Raw genomic sequence first — 25,165 nt, forward strand, 5'->3', positions numbered from 1 at the left:
CGGGGAGCCTGGGGGGAGTAACTGTCAAACCTCCTCGGTTGGCGCCATTATTTAAATGGTACGTGCCCGTCTCGCAGCTGTACGTGCCCGGGGCGGGGCTGCGAGCCCCCGGAGCGGGGCGGAGGCCGGGGGCGGGCCGGGGAGGTGGAGGGGCGAGAGGGGACTGGCCGGGGCGGGGCCAGGCTGGCTAGAGGGGCGGGTTTAGCGGCGGTCCCCGGCGATGTTCACTGCGCTTGCGCTGACAGACGCAAGATGGCGGACAGTGCGGAACTAAAGGTAAAGCGCAGCTCGAATTCACTTCTAATATTCGGCCACGGAGACTGTGCCGCTGGTGCCAGGGGGGATGCGTCCGACCCTGGGGGGCTGCTCGGGCCTGACTCCAACCGGGCCTGGAGTTGTAGAGAGGAGCGGCGCGCCGGGCCCCAGCCGAGGGGGCCCGGCAGCGGCGGGCCGCGGGCCCCGGGTGCCTCGGGGGCGCTGACGGGTCGTCCCCAGCGTGTTATTGTTGTGGGCGCCTCTGGCGGGGGTGGCGGGGGAAGAGATAGGGAGTCGGGAGGTGGGGGCCGCGGCTGTCCCCGGGGCTCGGCTTCTTCACCTTCCAGGCAGCCTCCCCGCCCCCCGTGGGGAGCGGGGGCAGGGGCAGGGTGTTCATGTTGGGGGCATTGGGAGAGCTCCCCGCCGCCGCTTCCTCTTCCTCCTTTGCAGTCCCGGGCTCCTGTCAGGCGTTCTCCTCAGACCCCCGGGAACTTGGCTCCTGCCGCCCCGCCCCTCCGGGGCTCCCTGCCGCCCCCGCCCCGGACTTGGTTCTCCCCGGCTGCCCGCCTGTCAGGAGGCGCCCGGGGTGCCCCGTTTGTGGGCAGCGCGATCCTGGGGCGATGGGGTGGGGATGTGGGGGAGAAGCTCCAGTAAAGTTTAGTGAACCCCGGGCTGGCTTTGGGGTTCGACTGGGGGGTGACGGGGGAGTCTGCCTGGGCGGGACGGTACTCTTTTTCTCTGATTCCGGGCAACCGGGGGGAGAAACCCCCTCGAAGGGTGTGTATTTGGAAGCAGTGGTAGGTGGTGGGAAGCAGCTACTCTCCCTTCTTTTTCGTCTCTTCCTTTTGGCTGGTGTGGAGGGTGAGAGGAGCCTTCGGGGGGTCTTTGCACACACCATGATGGCGATGCTATAGCTGATGGAGGTGAATGGTTAGTGTTTATATCCCCCCGTTGCCTTTTGTTTGTAGGGACATCTTGCTGGCCATGTTGATTTGAACGAAATTTTTCCCTCATTCTACTTCAACCCCCAATAAATAGAACGTTCCTTCCTTCCTCTCAACTGTACCAATTGCTCTCGCCTCGCGAAATTGGATGAAAGGGTGCCCCCTTTTCCCCGCTTTTTCTCCCACCCCAATCTTTACCTGATGATGGCTTCTTTACCGAAGCAGATATGCCACTACACAAGCAGTTGGGGGAGGGGGGGTGGAACCCTTATGATTGGATTGTGACAAATGGGGCTCCGCTTGATTAATTTTGGTTCAGTAACAAGCAGTTTTTAACTAACGCGTATTATTTCGAGGCTGTGAACGCGATATTCCCTTCTCTGTGGCTTCCTGTGTGTGAACCGAGTAGTTGGTTAAATCTTGACCCAGAGAACTGACATCTCTGTCAGAGTGGAGATCGGGATATACAGTTGTAGATCTTTGGGGAGAGTCGTCTTTTTATAATTAATGAAAATTATTTAAAGAATTATCACGGTTATAATGAAACGACAACTCCTAGAACAAGCAAACGCCAGGTTTGTTTCTGGAGAGTTTTTCAGTGGAAACCTTCGCTGAGGGATCGTTTTTCCCAATAGTTTTTCAATGTTAACATTCCAAAATTTGTATATTTAGGCTCTGTCTTTGAGTGTCATTCTTTTTTAATTTACTTCTAATTGCAAATTAAGGGAGAGCAGATTTAGAATGGATGGTTTCGTTTTTTCCAGTTTCAAACTATTGACTGAAATGAAAAAGCCCTAGAAATTTGAGTATTTGGAGGTAATTAACTCTTGAAATAAAAAAGTGTGCAACTTTAAGATACATGTTTTCTGTAGTTTTAAAATGTAGTCACTATGTTGCTGTGATCTTTGCCTTCTAATATTTATTTTGCTAGGAATCCTTTTGAATGATAGCTAATCAGTTCTGTTTTACGTGGACTACAGAGTAAAGCTGAAAAGCTTGTGCTGGCTATGTTGTCACTCTTGATGCTGTCCAAAGAAACTGGTATGGAAAGCACATGCTGGGAGATTTACTCCTTTGTTCTTTCTCATTTTAAGAAAGTGCCTTTAGGGATAGATCAGATCCCTGGTGTGAGTCTTGTTAGGTAAAGTTTCTCTTCACAAAAATGAGCCTGCATCAGATGAACGCTAAACACTTGGGGGGAAACATTATTTTTCTAAAATTGGTCTCCTGTTTTGCTCTCTCCAAAATCTACTTGAGTTTTTCCAAAGGAGTTTTTTTCTAATATTATGTTCTGTTGTACAGTTTTTTTCTCCAGCTTATGATAACTGCTCTTGACATACTGGTCTGTCATTGTGTGTGCCCAGTACTTTGAGGAGCTGTGATAAATTGCTTAGTTAGTAATAGCTGTGTTAAACATGTTTATATTTGATTGTGGTTACATTTGCTCTTTTTTTTTTTGAAGGGGAGGAGATGATCTTAGAAACGCCTACCATAGTTATTTAAGAATGTGTATATGTAATTTTCTGTGCAGTAAGCTTTGGAAGATACTCCTTTTGAAATTATATTTTCTGAGTGGTATTTTGTTTATTTGTTTTTTGTGGTGTTTGGAGATAAGTAGCACTTATTCCTAATAAGGAATGAAAGGTCAGAGTAAGAATTAAGAAAAACTCAGATTTTTCAAAGTTGTAGGTGAATACAAAAGTATTCCAATGGATTTCCAACTATGAGGCTTTGAGTAAATAGTGACTTTTGTTATCTTAATTTACAACCCACATTTCATTTTGCTGTGGATTGTATTCATAATTTTTTTCCTCATGACCCATTTTAGTGAGTCCTTTTAAATCTATAACAGATCTGCAAGATCAGATGGGAAAAATGGATAGATCTGTACCCCCATAGGAATTGTGCAAGCTGCAACACTTAAAGATATTGCCAATAAAAATTAGATTATGAGTCAGACATATCAAAAAGTTCTCTGTACTAATTTGTTTATGAAAGGTTTAATTTTTTATTAGGGGAATACCCATAAATGACATTTGTAAGAATGTAGAGAGTGAGCATTTTATTGTCTTTAGGAACTCAAAAGCAGGAGGGTGTGATGGCCAGATGATTTTGGAAGTTAATCTGACAGCTTCATGTAGCTCCTCTTAAAGTAGTTTAAAAAAAAATTACAAATTTTTTTGCATTAAAAGTCAAATTGCGTTATATTGCCGTTTTTAACTCACTGGAGGAACAGTGGGAAGGAAGAAGTTCATTATCATTTTAGTGGAGTAAATAATGGAATTCAAGGGGAAGAGAAATCATACTTTAAAAACCATACCTTTAAAAGTAGTATCTGTATAAGCATGTCAGTAAATTCTGTTGTCATATTCTGCCTCTGTTTTCAAGAACTAGCCACTTAATTTTGATCTTTGTGGTGTAATTTGTCCGCTTTTATTTCAGATAGAAGCAAGTAAATCTGACAATTTATTCATGAATTTGAATTGAATTTCCATAAGTTGCTTTTCTCAAGTGCCACATTTAGATGGCTTTTGTTTTAAGTCACCATGTTTATGAACAATATTTAAAAATTTGTAAAACACTTTAATATTTAAGTATTTCATATAATTGTTTTGAAATATCTCCTTTTCCTCCTCCGTTTTCTCCTGGATAATTGTATTGTCTTTCTCTTCAAAGAGTCTCTTGTAATCCCTGTTGATTGCAGTAGTGCTTAGTGGTGAGTCCATAGCTGATTAACCTTGGGTTTCTCCTGGTGAACTCCATCAACATGCTACTCCAGGGTTCTTGCTGAGGCTTTTGAGTTCAGTGTAATTTGCACCCTTTCTTGCTTGTAACTAGGGATAAGAAAAGAAAATGTCTTAGAGTTGTAGTAGGGATGGGAAGAATTATCTAAATTTCTGGAAAGCTGCAGTGTTTATGATGAGACATAGCCTTTAAAAACAAACAAACCTCTGGTTCATTACTTCATAGAATTGCAGTGTGTTCTGAAGTATTCTGCTCTGGCATTAAGGACCTTTTTTTTTTTATGTTTGAATAATGTCTTATATGGTACTTTGCAGTTCATAATGTATCACATTATCTCATTTGATTTTTCCATCAGTTCTTTAAGGTAGTAAAGGCAGGTAATATCTTCCTTTTACCAATAAAGTAAGCCCAGAAAAGGTAAGTGACTAGCCTAAGGTCATAACAGATAAAAGTGGCAGGGACTTGAGCCTAGGTCTTGTGATTTCAAAATCCTGTACTGTAGGCTGCATTAAAGGTGCCATGTCAGTCCTGGAGCCCTCTAGGGTGCTTCGCTCACAAAGAATTCTAGCTATGTTGTTGCTAATACTTTCCCTCTTGCTCTATGCCAGGGTATTTTTGGATATTCCTTGGGCTTTTTGCAAGGAAGATTTTTGAGTTTGTTAGTTGGAATCATAGACATTAATTCTTGCAAATATCATTTTACTTGAGAAAGTTTCAGCGAATACTGAAAAGTAAGCACAAAAATAAACAGCACCTATAATCCCAGCACTTAGAAATATCATGGTTAACATCTGGGTATCCATTTAGACTTTCCCTCTGTGAGTAAATGCATATGTATATACATCACAAAAGAGAGATTGTACTACTCTTTATTTGTAATCTGCTATTTTCATGGCTGTCTTTCCAGGTTAGTAAATATAGGCTTATATGATCATTTGAAAGGTAACATTGTATTTTATTCAGCTAGTCCCCTATCATTGGACAATCAGATTACTTCCACTTTTTTTTCTTTTTTGCTATTTTAAACAATGTCTTGACAAACAGCCTGATAGAAAAGTTTGCAATATTTTTTTAAAAATTTATTTAATTTATTTATTTATTTTTGGCTGTGTTGGGTCTTCGTTGCTGCGTGTGGGCTTTCTCTAGTTGTGGCGAACAGGGGCTACTCTTGATTGCGGTGCGCGGGCTTCTCATTGCGGTGGCTTCTCTTGTTGCAGAGCACGGGCTCTGGGCTCACGGGGTTCAGTAGTTGTGGCTCGCGGCCTCTATAGCGCAGGCTCAGTAGTTGTGGCGCACGGGCTTAGTTTCTCCGCGTCATGGGGGATCTTCCCAGACCAGGGCTTGAACCTGAGTCCCCTGAGTTGACAGGTGGATTCTTAACCACTGTGCCACCAGGGAATCCCCTGAAAATGTTTTACTCTAGCTAAATATATTTATTCTACAGACCTTTTTTTTGTGTGCTTCAGGGAACAGTGCAAATAAGATTTTGATTAGGTGAAGTGTTGTGAGTGAAAAGTAATTTTTGATTTGTTCGTTGTTTATACCTTTATTATTTCTGTTCCTGTAAATCTGTCAGTAAACATTATATAAATGCTCTGAATCAGAACATTTGGTAAAGTATGAAATAGATTATGAGAATTTTTGCTTTACCCATATTTTTAATCTCAAAGCAAAGTGTTGCCATAGTGTAAGATTGGTAGGTAACATTGTTTTGGAGAGGCTGTTAGAGAAAGGAGGTTACATAGGCAATGAAACCATTTTTCTATCTTAAGAACCTTTATGGGTTAAATCAATTAATAAATGCATGTGTGAATTGAATTAAGAATATTATTTGTGCAACATCTGAAAGTACTGCACTGTAGAAGGAACAGCTGATGAAATTAAGGGTATGAAATTGATCATACTCTAAATTTGATATGTTAAATTTGTTCCTCACCTAAATCTTTAGCATTTATATAACAAATTGTATCATTAGGATTTTTCAGAAATAGGTGATAGAGATACTTAAAAATACTTAGTTGTCCTTTCCTATCAATTTCAGAAATAGTACTAATTGTTATGCTTTTTTTTTTTTGCTACTTACTGCAGAATGTTTGAGTGCTACTTCCTCTTCCATGTTAAAAATTGTGGAACTCCCAATTGCTTTTGATTCCCTCTACTCTTGGTTTCGTGGTAGCACGTGAATAAAAACTCCCTAAGCCCCTACTCCCCTCAGAATTTTCTGGTAAACCTTCATTCTTAGCCATGAACTTCTAAAATTCATCAAAATGAAGAAATCACCTTTTTTCCTTTTCTGCTTCACATTAGATCAAGCAAACAAAACAAACATAAACCCCTTGAACATTAACTAGTAACTTTGAATTATCAATAACTTTCACAGGACTGTTAATATATGTTCCTATTTTTAAAAGCTTCATCTCTTTCTTACCTTTCCTGCTATTCTTCTCTGCTTTCAATTTCCCCCCTTTGGTTGCCAGGTCAGTTTTCCCCAAACACTCCTTTCATCCTGTCACTCCACTGGCTTTCCATTGAAAACAGGATAAAGTCTTAGCTCTCAGTTTGGTATTCAAGATTTTCTATAGTCTGACTCCAGTACATTTCGTGTGTCTGTTTTGTCTCCTCCACTGTATAGCAAAAGTTTTTAACTTAAAGCCAGAACTGTTAGTTTGCTTTTTTATTTTTGACTAGTGTTCTGCTTTGTACACCACTCCATTTTCCCTCATCCCTACCCTGTGGACAGAGTAGGTGCCTAAGATATATTCGTGAAATGAGTTACATTCAAGATTTGTTTCTGTTAGCGAGGGGGCACTTGCACATGTTTATATGACAAGTCTAAATTGTGAATGTTCGGCGATAGGGTCATATCTTCATACTTTTTTTCGTGGCTGCTGCGTAGATGAACTTGAATAACATTAAATCCAGATAATTTATGAAAGACTGTTTTAGGTTTACCTTTTACATTTCTCATTGTAATGTTACAGCAGTAAGTAGAATAAAATTTTAAAGGCCTTCATCTTCACCCCACCCACTCCTTACCCCTTGCAACCTCTTTGGTACCTATTCTATTTTTTTGAGAAGGAGAGAGCATAAGTTTTATTGAGGTATAATTTGCATACCATGCATTTCACCCATTTAAGTGCACAATTAAATGGTATTTTAATATATTCACAAAGTTGTGTAACCATCACCGCAACCAGTTTCAGAATATTTGTCTTACCCATCCCCCCACCAAAGAAATCTTGCACCCTTCAGCTATCACCCCATTGCCACAACCCACCCCACCCTCAGGCAACCGCTATCTACTTTTTGTCCCTATAGATTTGCCTGTATTGAACATTTCGTATAAATGGAATCCTATAATATGTAGTCTTTTGTGTCTGACCTATTCATTTTTCTTTGGACATTTAATTATGTATGTCTGTATAACATTCATAATTTATTGTATGTGTGTATGTCTAGATTCAGAACAAATTAGGGACATACATGGAACTCAGTAAGTAAATATTTATTGAATGAATGTATATGTATTACTATACATAATCATACTATATACAGTATCCTTTGACTTTTTTCACTTAACTGTATACTATATTGAAGCTCTTTCCATGACATGTGCCAAAACGAGATGGTCTCTTTTTTACAGTGCAAATATTTCATATGTATGTTTGTAGAGGTTTACCTCTTGAATTTATCAGTGTATATGTCTAAAAGTTCTTAACTTGTTTTGATGGTTTCCTATATATTTTTTAAAAAAAATAGTTGCCACATTGAATGTAACTCCTATAATATTAATATTGGAGTCTCACTTAAAAATAGGAATGAAAACTGTAACAGGTAAGGGTTGTTTGGCTTGAGGAGAAATGAATGTAGGCTCTTTATGGGGTGCTGGCAGTACACAGCCAAAGCAATTCATTTTGTATTTGGGTTTCTGAATGTGAGCAAGCCTGTTTTTAGCTTCATGGCATAGTGCTTAAAATAGAATTTAAACATGCTATCTTATGCATTATGGTGAATTTTAAGACTTTTTCTTGTAGCCATGTAGGTCTAATCTTAAGATCTGAAAGATTTCAGGGTAAATATTTTTCTCATGTATTAAAATCATCAGTCTGGTCTATGGGCTTCTGTGAGTTACCCAAGAAAGAGAACATAGAGGCACCTAGGTCAGAGTCTAGCTTATAGTAGGTATTTGGTAATTATTTGTTATTTATTCAGGAAGTATCATATTCTGTCGTTCATTATATGTTTGAGTTCCGACTGTATGTGAAATACCAGATTATCAGTTGGTTTGAGCATATCACCATATAAATGTGTGTATTTATTTAAACACTCTTGTTATAGTGGGATATGTACTAAAAATATTTGTTTCTTAATCATCCAAGTAATGCACCACCTATTACAGTGGTTCTCAAAGTGTGTTCCCAGAACTCTGGTAGTTCTCCAGACTCTTTTTGGGTATCCTGCAGGTCAAAACTATTTTCTCAATAGAAGTAAGACATTATTTGCTATATTGACATTTGTAAAATCAGTGGTGGGTAAAATTACATGAATTAAGGCAGTAACACTAAACTGTACTAGTTTATGACATCATGCACTTGGAATTAAGATGATGAAGCAATAAAACTTATTAATTTCATTATGTCTCAATTCTTGAATATGTTTTAAAATATATTTTGTGTGATGAAAAGTCCTGTAAACCACTTTTACTGAACACCAAATCTGATGATGGTTAATTCAAGAAAAAGAACTTGTGCAGTTGTTTGAGTTGGCATGCTGAACTAGCTACTTTTTTGTTTGTTTGTTTGTTTATGTTTGTTTGTTTTGCGGTACGTGGGCCTCTCACTGTTGTGGCGTCTCCCGTTGCGGAGCACAGGCTCCGGACGTGCAGGCTCAGCGGCCATGGCTCACGGGCGCAGCCGCTCCGCGGCATGTGGGATCTTCCCGGACCAGGGCATGAACCCGTGTCCCCTGCATCGGCAGGCGGACTCTCAACCACTGCGCCACCAGGGAAGCCCTGAACTAGCTACTTTTTTAATGGGATACCATTTTTATTTGAAAGAATGGCTGACAAAGTATGGTTATAAAGACTTGGGTATTCGGCAGACATTTTCTCGAAACTAAACCAAGTGAGCCTGTCACAGCAAGACAAACTGACAATATTTGTTGCTAATGATAAAATTTCAGCTTTCAAGTGAAAATAAAATTTTGGAAGATTTATGTTTGCCGCTTTGAGCGTGACAGTTTCCCAATACTTGACTTTTTTTTTTTTTGGATAAGATCAGTGGTGGTTGTTTTATTTTATTTTAATTTTATTTATTTTTTGGCTGTGTTGGGTCTTCGTTGCTGCACACAGGCTTTCTCTAGTTGCAGTGAGCAGGGGCTACTCTTCGTTGTGGTGCGTAGGCTTCTCATTACAGTGGATTCTCTTGTGGAGCACAGGCTCTATGTGTGTGGGCTTCAGTAGTCGCAGCGCACGGGCTCTAGAGTGCAGGCTCAGTAGTTGTGGCACATGGGCTTAGTTGCTCCGCGGCACGTGGGATCTTCCTGGACCAAGGATCGAACCCGTGTCCCCTGCACTGGCGGGTGGATTCGTAACCACTGCGCTACCAGGGAAGTCTCCCGGGTGGTATTAATGAATGTTATATATTGAAGTTGTAAAGTGAAAGGGTCAACATTTGGAAGAACTGCATAACTCACTGAACCAATACTTTCTAAATAATCAATGCATGGTATTGCAAAATAGTAAAAAGATCCATTGGAAATGTAAGACAAACCAACGGACTTGAGTATATCAGAGTAGGAAATGTTCATTGATATGGTTTCAGATTCCATATTGGAACAGCCTTTAAGAAACTGCCACTTGTTGAGTTTTGGTAGAGGACCAAAGAATATCCACAGTTATCTGAGAAAGCTATTGAAATATGCCATCTTTTTCCACTACATATCTGCATGATGCTGAATTTTCTTCATGTACTTCAATCAAAACAACCTAATGCAGATTGAATGTGAAAGTGGATATGAAAATGAGGCTGTCTTTTTTAAACCAGACATTAAAGAGATGTGCAAAAATGTAAAATAATGACTATTTTTACAATTTTTTTTGTCTTGGAATAGTCTTTTTAATTTAATATTTTGATATATGTTAAGTAATTTATTATTTTTAAATGACAAATCTTTAAAAATTTTGTTTTCTTTTTTCTTTAAAAGTTTTTAATTATAGTAATATATACATAACTTAAAATTTACCATCTTATCCACTTTTATTTTATTTTAAAAAATTTATTTATTTTTGGCTGCGTTGGGTCCTCGTTGCTGCACGGGCTTTCTCTGGTTGCAGCAAGCAGGGGCTACTCTTTGTTGCGGTGCGCAGGCTTCTCATTACGGTGGCTTCTCTTGTTGCGGAGCGTGGGCTCTAGGCGTGCAGGCTTCAGTAGTTGTGGCTTGCGGGCTCTAGGGTGCAGGCTCAGTAGTTGTGGCACACGGGCTTAGTTGCTCCGCGGCACGTGGGATCTTCCCAGACCAGGGCTCAAACCCATTTCCCCTGCATTGGCAGACAGATTCTTAACCACTGTGCCACCAGGGAAGTCCCTGTGTTTAGTTTTAGAGTATTAGAGTGACCATATATAATTTATCAACCAAAGTGGGACACTTTTAAGAGTGGAAGAGGATGCTTTTAATAATGTTGCTAGAACAACAGATGTAAAATGGAAAACTTGAAGATCTTGTAATTTTTTCTAAAATACTTTTTTTGTGAAGTGCTAAGAAATGAGATGACAGTGATTTTAAAATGATATTAATAAAGAAGAGTTTTGTGGTCAAGTAAATTTGTAAAATGTTGGATGCAAAGTTAACATACTTCTTCTGCTAGACTTCTTAGGACCTTTAATGTGTGAATATTATTTGAGAAGGGAGGGCATGATGGGGAATTATAGACTCTTGAATTTCCTGGACCGTTTTGTTTTTTTTTTTTTTGGTCCTTATTTGAATTTGTTACAGTATTGCTTTTGGTTGTTTGTTTTGGTTTTTTGTCCCCAAGGCATGTGGGATCTTAGCTTCCTGACCAGAGATCAAACCCTCACCCTGTGCATTGGAAGGCAAAGTCTTAACCACAGGACCACCAGGGAAGTCCCTCCTGGACCAGTTTTTCCCCAGCACCCTATTACTCTGAATATCTATTAACCGTATGAACGTAGTTTGGAAAACGGTGACTTGGAGTATCCTGTCATTTAAATTGGAGCTTTTTAATGTGAAGCTCAATCAGATTGCTTCTCAGTTTTACGTTTTATTTGGGATTTTGTTCTGTCATATCTGGGCAGCTAACTTTATTACAATGAGTAAAATTTGAAGTTTAAAAAATATAACCTCATAAAATAGTCATTATGTGCAGATGACATACTATATATAGAAAACCCTGAAAACTCCACACAAAAACTACTAGAACTGAAAAATGAATTCAGCAAGGTAGCAGGATACAAGATTAACATGCAGAAATCAGTTGCATTTCTTTAGCAATGAAATATCAGAAAAGGAATGTAAAAAACAATACCTTTTTAAAAATTGTATTTATTTTTAAAATATTTATTTGATTGGAGTATAGTTGATTAACAGCCTTGTGTTTCAGGTGTACAGCAAAGTGATTCAGATATACATATACATGAATCTATTCTTTTTCAAATTATTTTCCCATTTAGGTTATTACAGAATATTGAGCAGAGTTCCCTGTGCTATACAGTAGGTCCCTGTTCGTTATCTGTTTTAAATATAGCAGCGTGTACACATCAATCCCAAACTGCCAGTCTATCCCTCCCCCTCCAACCCTCCCACTGGTAACCATAAGTTTGTTCTCTAAGTCTGTGAGTCTGTTTCTGTTTTGTAAATAAGTTCATTTGTATCTTTTTTAAAGATTCCCTATATAAGTGATATCATACATGTCTTTCTCTGTTTGACTTACTTAGTATGATAATCTCTAGGTCCATCCATGTTGCTGCAAATGGCATTATTTCATCCTTTTTAATGGCCGAGTAGTATTCCACTGTATATATGTACCACATCTTCTTTATCCATTCATCTGTCAGTGGACATTTAGGTTGCTTCCACATCTTGGCTATTGTAAATAGTGCTGCAATGAACATTAGGGCTTATGTATCCTTTTGAACCACGTTTTTCTCTGGCTATATGCCCAGGGAGTGGGATTGCTGGATCATATGGTAGCTCTATTTTTAGTTTCCTAAGCAACCTCCATGCTGTTCTCCATAGTGGCTGTACCAATTTACATTCCCACCTGTAGTGTAGGAGGGTTCCCTTTTCTCTACACTCTCGCCAGCATTTATTGTTTGTAGACTTTCTGATGATGGCCATTCTGACTTGTGTGAGGTGATATCTCATTGTAGTTTTGATTTGCATCTCTAATACTAAGCGGTGTTGAGCATCTTTTCCTGTGCCTCTTGGTCATCTGTATGTCTTCGTTGGAGAAATGTCTATTTAAGTTTTCTGCCCATTTTTTGAATGGGTTGTTTAAAAAAACAATACCTTTTAAAATCACACCAAAAAAACCCCAAAAACCTTAGGAATACACCTGACCAAGGAGGTGAAAGACTTATATGATGGGAACTATAGAACATTAGTAAAGGAAATTGAAGATGAGTCAAAGAAATGGAAAGATATCCCATGCTCTTGGACTGGAAGAATTAATATTGTTAAAAAGGCCATACTACCCAAAGCAATACACCAATTTAACGTGATCCCTATCAAATTACCAATGGTATTTTTCATAGAGGTAGAACAAATAATCCTAAAATTTATATGGAATCATAAAAGACCCAGAATTGCAAAAGCAATCCTGAGGAAAAAGAATAAAGCAGGAGGCATAATCATCCCAGACTTCAGACAATACTACAAAGCTACAGTAATCAAAACAGTGTGGTATTGGCACAAAAACAGACATATGGATCAATGGAACAGAATAGAGAGCCCAGAAATAAACCCACACACTTACGGTCAATTAATCTTCAACAAAGGATACAAGAGTATAAAATGGGGAAAAGTCTCTTCAGCAAGTGATTCTGGGAAAGTTGGACAGCTGCATGTAAATCAGTGAAGTTAGAACACACCTTCACACCATGCACAAAAATAAAATGGCTTAAAGACTTGAATATAAGACAGAATGCTATACACATGAAAAGCTGCTCAACATCACTAATTATTAGAGAAATGCAAATCAAAACTGCAATGAGGTATCACCTCACACCAGTCAGAATGGGCATCATCAGAAAATCTACAAACAACAAATGCTGGAGAGGGTGTGGAGAAAAGGGAACCCTCTTGCACTGTTGCTGGGAATGTAGATTGATATGGCCACTATGGAGAACAGTATGGAGGTTCCTTAAAAAACTAAAAATAGAATTACCATATGACCCAGCAATCCTACTACTGGGCATATACCCAGAGAAAACCATAATTCAAAAAGACACATGCACCCCGATGTTCATTGCAGCACTATTTACAATAGCCAGGTCATGGAAGCAACCTAAATGCCCATCGACAGATGAATGGATAAAGAAGATGTGGTACATATATACAATGGAATATTACTCAGCCATAAAAAGGAATGAAAGGAACGAAATTGGGTCATTGGTAGAGATGTGGATGGATCTAGAGGCTGTCATATGGAGTGAAATAAGTCAAAAAGAGAAAAACAAATATTGTATATTAATGCATATATGTGGAACCTAGAAAAATGGTACAGATGAAATAGTTTGCAGGGCAGAAATAGAGACACATGTAGAGAACAAACGTATGGACACCAAGGGGGGAAAGTGTTGGGGGGTGTGGTGGTGGTGTAATATGTATAAAATAGATAACTAATAAGAAACTGCTGTATAAAAAAATAGAATAGAATTCAGAAATTCAAAAAAAAAAAGGCAAAATGCTATAAAACTCCTAGAAGAGATCATAGAGGAGATCATAGGCAAAACATTCTGTGACATAAATTGTACCAGTGTTTCCTTACATCAGTCTCCCAAGGCAATAGAAATAAAAACAAAAATAAACAAATGGGACCTAATCAAACTTAAAGCTTTTGCACAGCAAAGGAAACCATAAACAAAACGAAAAGGCAACCTATGGAATGGGAGAAAATATTTGCAAATGATGTGACCAACAGGGTTTAATTTCCAAAATATACAAACAGCTCAAAGAACTCAACAACAACAACCCAATCAAAATGGGCAGAAGACTTAAATAGACACTTATCAAAAGAAGACATACAGATGGTCAATAGGCACCTGAAAAAGATGCTCAACATTGCTAATTATTAGAGAAATGCAAATCAGAACTACAGTGAGGTACAACCTCACACTGGTCAGAATGGCCATCATTAAAAAGTCTGCAAATAACAAATGCTGGAGAGGGTGTGGAGAAAAGGGAACCCTCCTACACTGTTGGGGGTAATGTAAGTTGGTGCAGCCACTATGGAGAACACTGTGGAGGTTCCTCAAAAAACTAAAAGTAGAGTTGCCATATGATCCAGCAATCCCACCCCTGGGTGTATTTCTGGACAAAACTATAATTCAAGAAGATACAGGCACCCCTATGTTCATAATAGCCAAGACATGGGAACAACCTAAATGTCCACAAACAGATGAATGGATAAAGAAGATGTGGTACATACATACAATGGAATATTACTCAGCCATAAAAAATGAAATAATGCCATTTGTAGCAACATGGATGGACCTAGAGATTATCATACTAAGTGAAGTAAGTCAGAAAGAGAAAGACATACTGTATGATGTCACTTATATGTGGAATCTAAAATGTGACAGAAATGAACCTATCTACAAAGCAGAAACAGACTCACAGACATAGAGAACAGACTTGTGGTTGCCAACGGGGAAGGAGAGGTGGGAGAGGGATGGACTGGGAGTTTGGGGTTGGTAGATGCAAACTATTACATATAGAATGGATGGACAACAAGGTCCTACTGTGTAGCACAGGGAACTATAGTCAATATCCTATAATAAACCATAATGGAAAATAATTTTTTTAAATAAAATAAAAACAACATTTGTGGGAATTCCCTGGAGGTCCAGTGGTTAGGACTCAGTGCTTTCACTGCAAGGGCCTGGGTTCAATCCCTGGTTGGGGAACTAAGATCCTGCAAGTCTTGTAGTGTGGCCAAAAAAAAAAAAAAAGGGGCTTGCCTGGTGGCGCAGTGGTTGAGAGTCCGCCTGCTGATGCAGGGGACATGGGTTCGTGCCCCAGTCCGGGAAGATGCCGCGGAGCGGCTGGGCCTGTGAGTCATGGCTGCTGAGCCTGCGCGTCCGGAGCCTGTGCGCCGCAGCAGGAGAGGCCACAACAGTGAGAGGCCCGCGTACCACCAAAAAAAAAAAAAAAAAAAATTGTATGTATCTTTTTCTAAGCTTGTTTTTCTCTGAAAGCTATAAATCAAGACTAGCATATGATAACCTTAATTGTTTTTTTTGTGCACCCTGGATAGTGTTTATTGAATAATTACCTTAATATTGGAGAATCTTGGGGAAAAATAATCATCTGAATCCTAAGTAGTTGAACAATCTTATTTGTAACGTTAAACCTTGTTATATGGAGGGGAATTTCTTATCATGTGCCACTGGGCTCTATAGTCTTGACCCTGTTATATCCCAAGTTTTAAGGATGACCTGTATGAATATTTAAGTAGCAAAACTCTCAGATTTTGTAGGTGTCAGAAAGCTGGGAAGAATGTTAGATGACAAAATCAAGAGGAATTAATTCATCATCATCATCTCCTGTGCACTTACTAGATGTCATCTACCATACTTAGCATAGGTGATATGGAGAAAAGTGTCCTTGAAAGGCTCAAAGTCTAGGGGAGGACATAGACTAGAAAATCAGCTGTTTACAACACTGTGTGATAAATGCTGCAGTAGAGAGTGCAGGGTGCAGTTCTTCAGGGTTTTGAAAGATTGGAATAATGAACTTGGAAAAAACGAAGTTTAACAGCACTGTATATAAAGTTCTATTTTTAAATTTTAAAAATTGTATTAGAGGATGAGGAGGTTTAACCTAGTAGCATGTCATGTGAAAACAATTGAATAAAGGTTTTAGTTAACCTCAAGCTTAATGTGAGCGACAATATGATGTGGACGTGACTCCCTGTCCCTGCTGAAAGAAAATCATAACGTACAACATCCTTCCACTTGCCTAAATAAAACAGGCCAGTCAGTCTAAAATGCCTTATTAGGTTGCACTGGTAGAAATAGCTCTGTTCATAATAAGAGAGATAGTACTAAGCGTAGTCAAACTATTATCTGGATTATTTCATTCACTCTGAGTATGATGGCCAGGGTGGGAAGGGGTCTATACCAACAGGATGAAATTTTAGAACCACTGGGTAGAAGTTTAAGGAAAATTTCAATTCATAGAGCTTTTTAGTAATGTAGGATGTTTTACGATTAGATTGTGAACTCATGTAAGTGTTTCAGTAGAGGCTGAGAGACCATCAGTTAAGGAGGTTACAGTAGAACTTCATATATTAGATGGAGAGTTGGACAAGATGATTGCTAAAGTTCTATTTTAAACTAACAACATTGTAAGTCAGGTATACTTAAAGAAAAATAAATAAAAAAAATAAAGTCCTATTTTATGTTATGATCCTGTGATTCTACAGTTTTTAAAAACATCATTTCAGGGCTTCCCTGGTGGTGCAGTGGTTGGGAATCTCCCTGCCAATGCAGGGGACACGAGTTCAATCCCTGGTCTGGGAGGATCCCACATGCCGTGGAGCAGCTAAGCCTGTGCGCCACAACTACTGAGCCCGCGCGCCTAGAGCCCGCGCTGCGCAATGAGAGGCCGCCACGGTGAGAGGCCCGCGCACCGCAATGAAGAGTAGCCCCCGCTCTCCGCAACTAGAGAAAAAAAAAACCCGTGTGCAGCAATGAAGACCCAACGCAGCCAAAATTAGAAAAACAAAAACTAAAAAAAGAAAAACATCATTTCATGGACTTCCTTGGTGGTCCAGTGGTTAAGACTGCGTGCTTCCACTGCAGAGGGTCCGGGTTTGATCCCTGGTCAGGGGAGTTCTGTATGGCGTGTGGTGCGGCAAAAAAAAAAACAAACTCATTTCAAATTCCCTAATAATGTCTGTAATTGTCAGTACTCTGCAGCATTGTGTGGACTTTGGCATCTGACTTTTGAGTCTGAGCTCCGCTATTTACTAGCTCTAACTTTGATTGAATAGGTTACACCTGTTACTCTGAAATAGTTCTCTTGATACTTTCCCTCTAAGGTTTTTACTTGGGACCCAGATTGAAGGCTGTGATTTAAAGATTTTGTATAGTTACAGAATGCATTTTTTATCACTTTTTGTTTTGTTAGTATTTATCTATTCTTCCTTTTACACTTCTTAACTTTCTCTCAGATAAAGTGTAATGTATCTTTCATCGCATCTTGTCTGAAACTTAAATTAGATGATATCTCCAGTTGTAAATGCAACATTTTGTTTGGTTTTAGTTGGAGGAGTTTGTGAAAAAATATTCATTCTTTTATAATTTGATGGACTTAAAATTTCTTAAAGCTTTATTTTATTTTTTTATAAATTTATTTATATATTTTAAAATTTTTGGCTGTGTTGGGTCTCTGTTGCTGCGCGCAGGCTTTCTGTAGCTGTGGCGAGCGGGGGCTACACTTCGTTGTGCGTGGGCTTCTCATTGCGGTGGCTTCTCTTGTTGAGGAGCACGGGCTCTAGGTGTGTGGGCTTCAGTAGTTGTGGCTCGCGGGCTCTAGAGCGCAGGCTCAGTAGTTGTGGTACACGGACTTAGTTGCTCCACGGCATGTGGGATCTTCCTGGACCAGGGTTTGAACCCATGTGCCCTGCACTGGCAGGTAGATTCTTAACCGCTGTGCCAGCAGGGAAGTCCATAAAGCTTTACTATTTGAAAAGTGAACGATTGTTCTCATGATCATGTATAGCACTGCTTTTTAAAAGACACTTTATCTAGATTATTGAACGTTCTTGCAGATTTTCTTTGCAGTATTTCTTGGTCCTGTCTCCTCTATTTCCACTGTCACAGTTTCTTCTTACATGTAGATAATTAATTCTTGCTTGTTGCTATGTCTTTTAGCTAGAAGTCTTACTTTCTTAGTCTTGTTTCATCCATCCTATAGGTGGCTACTTGAATAACCTTAAACTATTTTTATCACATGTTTACTGTCCCCAAATAAGCATTTATTCTGCTGCTTGTTCACTCTGTAGAGTCTAATTTCTCTCACTGTCATTTAGTGTCCCCATCCCAGTGTAACACATACTCTGTCCTGGGTAAGATTTGTGATAAGACACTTGTATTGGTTGGTGGTTATAAATTTGAGCTCTGAAGTCAGGTCAGGTTTGAGCCCTGTCTCCATCACTTGTCTACTTATTTACTGTTTAGCATCAGTTCTCTCCATAGATGGGAATAATATTGGTCTGTCTCTTGGGTTCATGTGACGGTTAAGTAAGATACTCATGCTACTATAATTAATATGTAATTGGCATATTATAAGCATTTAATACATATTGGGTTTATCATTTTTACTGGATCAACTCATGTATGACACATATATATATTATAAATTTATTTATTTATTTATTTTTTGGCTGTGTTGGGTCTTCATTTCTGTGCGAGGGCTTTCTCTAGTTGCGGCGAGCGGGTGCCATTCTTCATCGCGGTGCGCGGGCCTCTCACTGTCGCGGCCTCTCGTTGCGGAGCGCAGGCTCAGTAGCTGTGGCTCATGGGCCTAGTTGCTCCGCGGCATGTGGGATCTTCCCAGACCAGGGCTCGAACCCGTGTCCCCTGCATTGGCAGGCAGATTCTCAACCACTGCGCCACCAGCGAAGCCCGACACTTATATTTTTGACTGAGAACATTGCTCATTGAGAGATTTCACTGACCATACAGATTGTTTGTATTTCTTTATCCTGTGAAAGAGTAGAATGAAAAGAAAGATTTCACTTAATAGTTATAACATTATAGAATTTTGAAACTGAGGAATCTTTGAGAAGCTCTAGTCAATCTGTCATTTTTTAAAGAGAGAAAATAGACCCTGAAAGATTGTGATTCAGTAAATTAGTGGCCGAGTTAGTATTAGAATCCAAATTCTATATATACTAGTACCATATTATGTTGTATTTGTACCTAGCACATTTGAGAATTGAATTAATGTGATTATGAGTCTCTGTCTCTGAAGAATAGCTTATCTCTGTGTGTTCATTGTTTGTTCCTATATTCCCTTTCTACAACTCATTTACGGCTCATTCATGGATCCAAAGAGCATTTATTGAACATCTGTGTGCAGAGCAGCTTTTTACTTAAAGTTATATTTGTCCTACCTCTGCATAAGAAGTTTGGCAATGTGTTAGAATTTTAAACTCCTTTTAAACTCTTTTTAAATTAAGCTAAACTTTTTTTATTGTAAAAAATATTTAATCCAAATTTTAAACTGTTTTGATTTCGGTTTGTTATTTTTAGTATTTGAGTTATCATCTAGAAGGAGCTTTTGAAGGACATATCCATGGGTTTCATGAAATGTGGTAGTACATAAATGGGGATAATATTTAAATTATCTATCAAAAATCAAAGCCATGGTATGCCATTTCAACAGAGTGGTAGGTTTATACTTTGTTTGAAGGAGAATGGAATATTCATGTTTTGTCATTATGTGGGAGCTAAATGAATCCCATGTGATGGAAGATACCAGAAGGGGAGAAAGATAATCAGCTAGAGGAGTAGGCACTACAGGTCATTTTTCAGTCATCTTATATTGAGAAATAAATAAAAGATGAGAAATCAGGTGGAACAAGATTATGGAGAAGTATGTAACCAGCCTGACTTGCTGCTTTAGTAGAAACTGTCTAACTAGGTTTTCTGGTTGAACTGGACATTGTTGACAAATTGCTAATCTAACAGCTGTTTATTAACTATTTCAAGTGGAGAGGATTAGAAATGATCCTAAAGTCAGTTCCATTGAATGAAGAATCTGACTTTGAAAATAATGGATAAAATATTTTTGTAGTACTGTACAATCGTTTTTTTTTTTGCGGTACACGGGCCCCTCACTGTTGTGGCCTCCCCCGCCGCGGAGCACAGGCTCCGGACGCGCAGGGTCAGCGGCCACGGCCCACGGGCCCAGCCGCTGTGCGGCATGTGGGATCCTCCCGGACCGGACTGGGGCACGAACCCGTGTCCCCTGCATTGGCAGGCGGACTCTCAACCACTGCGCCACCAGGGAAGCCCCCTGTACAATCTTTATGCAGTTAGAGTATTTTTGATGATTGCTTTTGTGGGTAGAAAGTAAAAGTATAAATGAAATATTATGACATTGTTAAGTGCCTATTTTGACTGTCTTTAGAATTCATTTTGGTTTACAGTTGTTTACAAATTGATACCAGATAAAGATTCATAATATAGAGTCTGCTTTATGATTCATCGTCTAAAATACTGCAGTGGGATGTGTGAATGAGAGTAATTAGGTGGTTCAACAAGAAGTACCTAATTCTTATTCACAATTTAGGTATGACCTTTAATAATGTAGGGTCATAGCTAATGAGACACTTTTTTTTTTTTTTTTGGCGGTACGTGGGCCTCTCATTTTTGTGGCCTCTCCCGTTGCGGAGCAGAGGCTTCGGACGCGCAGGCTCGGCGGCCATGGCTCGCGGGCCCAGCCGCTCCGCGGCATGTGGGATCTTCCCGGACCGGGGCATGAACCCGTGTCCCCTGCATCGGCAGGCGGACTCTCAACCACTGCGCCACCAGGGAAGCCCTGGCACTTTTTATTTAATCTCAGAAATCTCTTTGTCTACAGTACTTGTTGATATTGCTTGACTGTTGTATTTCTTTTTCTCAGAATATGGTCCCTACCTCTGTAGTTGGAATGGTGTTCTTATACAGGCACGCACACCGAACTGTGTGTGTGCGTGTGTGTGTAAAATGTTACATATCTGAGAAGGAGATTAAGTTGAAATGTGTTCTTATAGAATGGTGAGGACCTTCCCCTCCTCCCTCCCCATTCCCCTACTCTGCCCTGAGAACACTGGAAGCCAACCTTATACTGCCAAAGCAGGAGGTTGGAGGATTCCTCTGTGTCAAAAGTGATCAGATAAAAGGAAAAAATGGAATCCTCATGATAGCCAAGTTCCTGCCTTATCATCCTAGAGTGCAGTACTCAGTCTGCTCACTCACACAGTTCATCTGATCATCTTTTTCGTGTCTTACTCTTAGATATAAATGTACAGCCAAAGGTTCCCTTACTTGAGGAAAACGTCAAGCATGAAAGGCAGAGACCAGAGAAAATAGCAAGAAAGAACTCAGATTACAGAGACAGTGCAGGCAGGTGAAGAAAATAACAACGTCAAACACCCTATTTATTTATATTCTCAAGAGAAAAGATGCTGTAGTAAAAAATAAAATTTTTTAAAAAGAGAGAAGATACTACATTCATGTAAAATAAGAACAAGATGTAGAGGGAAAAAAAAGAGAAAGAAAAATGCAGCAAACCGAGAAGAGCTCATGGGAATTGAAATTTTAATAGAAGAGTTAGAAGATGAAGTTGAGGAAATCTCCCAGAAAATAGAGCTAAAGACAAGAGATGTAAATGCAAGAGGAAAAAGAAAACAGATCAAAAGAGAATTAGACAGTCTAGCAAGGCCCGTATCTAAATAATAGGTATACAAGAAAAAGAACAGAGAAAAATCAAAGGAAGATTACTGCAAGAAAACTTCCCAGGGACTTCCCTGGTGGCACAGTGGTTAAGAATCCACCTGCCAATGCAGGGGACACGGGTTCGATCCCTTGTCCGGGAAGATCCCACATGCCGCAGAGCAGCTAAGCCCGTGTGCCACAACTACTGAGACTGTGCTCTAGAGCCCGCGAACCACAACTACTGAGCCCATGTGCCACAACTACTGAAGCCCACGTGCCTAGAGCCCGTGCTCTGCAACAAGAGAAGCCACAGCAGTGAGAAGCCCGCACACCACAATGAAGAGTAGCCCCTGCTTGCCACAACTAGAGAAAGCCTGCATGCAGCAAGGGAGACCCAACACAGCCAAAAATAAATTTATTTAAAAAGAAAAAGAAAACTTCCCAAAACTGAAGGACATACATCTATAAATGTAAAAGACTTAGCAATTATCAGTTCATACAATTAAGAAAAAAAAAAACCTACTCCAAGATACAATATTGTAAAATTTCAGAACACATAGTGAGAAGCATCTGGAAGCTTCCTGAGGAGGATATATAGGTGACTGTGAAAGACTGCAGATCAGAATGGTGCCAGGCTTCTTAAGAGAAGATGATGAGGAAAGGCCTTCAAAATTCTGATGGAACATACTTTCCTGCCTGGAATTCTATACTGAGCCAAACTCAGTTACTAAGTATGAGTAAATGAAGATATTTTTAGACAATGCAAGGGATTTTTTAAAAAGTGTACTTCCCATGCCTCCTTCTCAGGAAGCTACTGGAGGAAATACCCCACTAAAAAGAGAAAATCAAGAAAAGAAGTGAGATCAAGGAAACAGGGGGTCCAACACGAAGAGTGATAAGGGAATTCCCGGGATAAGTTAAAGGGAAATTCCATGACCATAGTTTTGTACCAGGCCTAGAGAACAAGCAGTCTAAATTGGAACTTGATGGAGGATTGTATGAAGTATACTTTTAAGAAAGAAATTAAAGGACTTCCCTGGTGGCGCAGTGGTTAGGAATCTGCCTGCCAATGCAGGGGACATGGGTTCGATCCTGGTCCGGAAAGATCTGACATGCCGCGGAACAACTAAGCCCATGTGCCACAACTACTGAGCCTGTGATCTAGAGCCCACGAGCCACAACTACTGAGCCCGTGTGCCACAACTACTGAAGCCCATGCGCCTAGAGCCCATGCTCCGCAGCAAGAGAAGCCACCACAATAAGAAGTCCGCGCACTGCAACCAAGAGTAGCCCCTGCTAGCCGCAACTAGAGAAAGGCCATGCGCAGCAACGAAGACCCAACGCAGCCAAAAGTAAAATTAAAAAAAAAAAAGAAATTAAAACAGATTTACCTGATATATTTGAATATGTTGAGAGGAAAGTTAACACTAGCAATTTAAAGATGAATTAACCGTAGTTACACAGAAAATTAAGCAAATGCAAAAATGGTGCAGTTATTAACTAGAAGGAAAACAAGGTCATACAAAAAAACAGTAATAATGATGTACTTTTGGCTCGTCTGTGAATATTATTTACAGCCATAGTAATATTATAAACTCTAACAGTTGATTCAACCAAAAATGATGATGGGAAGTTGTAACAGATCTAAATCATTACCTTTTAATAGGAAGTCAATTTTTTTCCTAAAGGGAAAATATTTTAAATAACTAATAGACCTACTATATAGTAGAAATAGTGAAAAAAACGCCTGAAGAAATAGCTAAAAAGACTTGAAGGTAGTTGCCTTAGGGATGTGAAAAATGGGGACAGGGCAAGTGACATCTGTTTTTCTTGTAAAACTGTTCGACTTTTAAAACGGTGTACAGGTCTTTCTGATTGAAAAGATTCATTTAAAAAAGTTGACCCTCACAGAATGCTTTCTGTACAGAATATACACATTTCTCAGGCATTCTGTCATTTGGGGTTGTAGAGTCAGCAGAATGCTATCCAAGGAGGCAATGATTTCTAGTAATAGCAGTGGTTGATGTTATCCTTAGATATAAATATTCATTTTGTTGTAGTGCTAACAAATGGAGATTTTAAACACACGAAAGATTAAAATACATTGCATTTCAACATTTCACATTTAAGTGTTTAGTTTTCCTCTGTGTTGTCAACACTTTACATTGTGAATTGATTGCTCCATGCTTCTTTGAAGCTTTTTGGTTGAGAGATACTTCAGATGGTTGCGTTTCCTGCCCTCTTTTATTTGGTTTTTTAAATAGTGCATGCTTATTACAGTCCTTAAGATTATGCAGCAGCTGCTCCAATAATCGCAATAGATAGCACCTCAGCTTTCACTGTACCTGATTACAAGGTGCAGTGGTTAATTTGAATCCAGATGTTTTCTTTTATCTTAACCACCAATTTTAAGCTAAAATGTTGAAGCTTGAAGTTGAGATTAAATATTAAATAAATTGATCTTTTAGAAGTTTTTCTCTTTCCTAATTAAAAGGCATGTGGTTTGTTTTTGCTAAAAGACACTAACATAGTGTAAAGGTACAACATTTGGAGTGAACTAGTTTTGTAACATTCAACAAATTTCTTAACCTTCCTAGGCCTCAGTTTTCCCATCTGTAAATTGAGGACAATACCTACCTTATAATTGTGATGATTAATTATGCATCCTGTGAAAATGAAAACAAAAATTATGCCTATGTCATTAACTTTTTTCTTTTGATCATCAAGCAAGAGATTTTATTTTATGCGAGTTGTCAATGTATTCTTCCATAGAAATAGAACAATAATACATCTGTGCTGCATTTAAATCCTTATACACATAGAGTTAGGACAAAAGCTGTCATAAGTTGATGGTAACCACTGAGTTTCCGTTTTTGTTTTTGACTTAAGAGAATGGAGCTGAATTGAAATGGAAAGACATTCTTCTCTTTCTAAAAATTTATCGTGTTTTCTCTGTAAAACAAAATACATTTGACCAATGCCAACTTAAGTTTAGTTTTAACGTATAATCTTTGAAGCATAATTCATGTTATTTCTTTAAGAGCAGAAACTTATTAATACAGTGCTTTTCTGTTGCAATCTCTGTTCCTTTTAAAATAAGTAAAAAAAAATCTTTAAAACTATTTTGTACTCTTAGGACAGTTTGGATAGTAAGGAGAAATTGTTATCCTGGCATTAGATTCTCATAGGAGCGCGAACCCTACTGTGAACTGCGCATGTGAGGGATCTAGGTCACGTGCTCCTTATGAGAATCTAATGCCCGATGATCTGAGGTGGAGCTGAGGCGGTGAGGCTAGTGCTGGGGAGCGGCTGCAAATACAGATTATCATGAGCAGACAGGTTTGACTCCACAGAGACCATAATAAATCAATGCACTTGAATCATCCTGAAACTATCATCCCCCCCTCCCTGGTCCATGGAAAAATTGTCTTCCACGAAACCAGTCCCTGGTGTCAAAAAGGTTGGGGACTGTTGCCATAGAGGACCTCAGTCTGGTCATGGAATCATTTGTAAAAAAAGAAAATTATAATACAGCAAGATAAGTGCTAAAAT

The 25,165-nt window shown here is 39.3% G+C and overlaps 1 protein-coding gene across 3 annotated transcripts in view; it reads left to right on the forward strand.

The window, feature by feature from the left end:
* Window positions 1–252: 252 nt before the first annotated feature.
* The window catches only part of PIAS1 (protein inhibitor of activated STAT 1), a 117,802-nt gene continuing 92,889 nt past the window's right edge, over window positions 253–25,165 (forward strand). For 2 of the 3 annotated variants that reach the window (XM_060153000.1, XM_060153010.1), the window contains exon 1: window positions 253–276. In XM_060153000.1, coding sequence (XP_060008983.1) covers window positions 253–276 — 24 coding nt within the window. Of the gene's footprint in view, window positions 277–1,167; window positions 1,186–25,165 lie in introns of those variants that run through there. The other variant, XM_060153007.1, reaches the window with a different exon arrangement.

This window comes from Lagenorhynchus albirostris, chromosome 1, assembly GCF_949774975.1.
Source record: "Lagenorhynchus albirostris chromosome 1, mLagAlb1.1, whole genome shotgun sequence".
NCBI classification, from domain to species: domain Eukaryota; kingdom Metazoa; phylum Chordata; class Mammalia; order Artiodactyla; family Delphinidae; genus Lagenorhynchus; species Lagenorhynchus albirostris.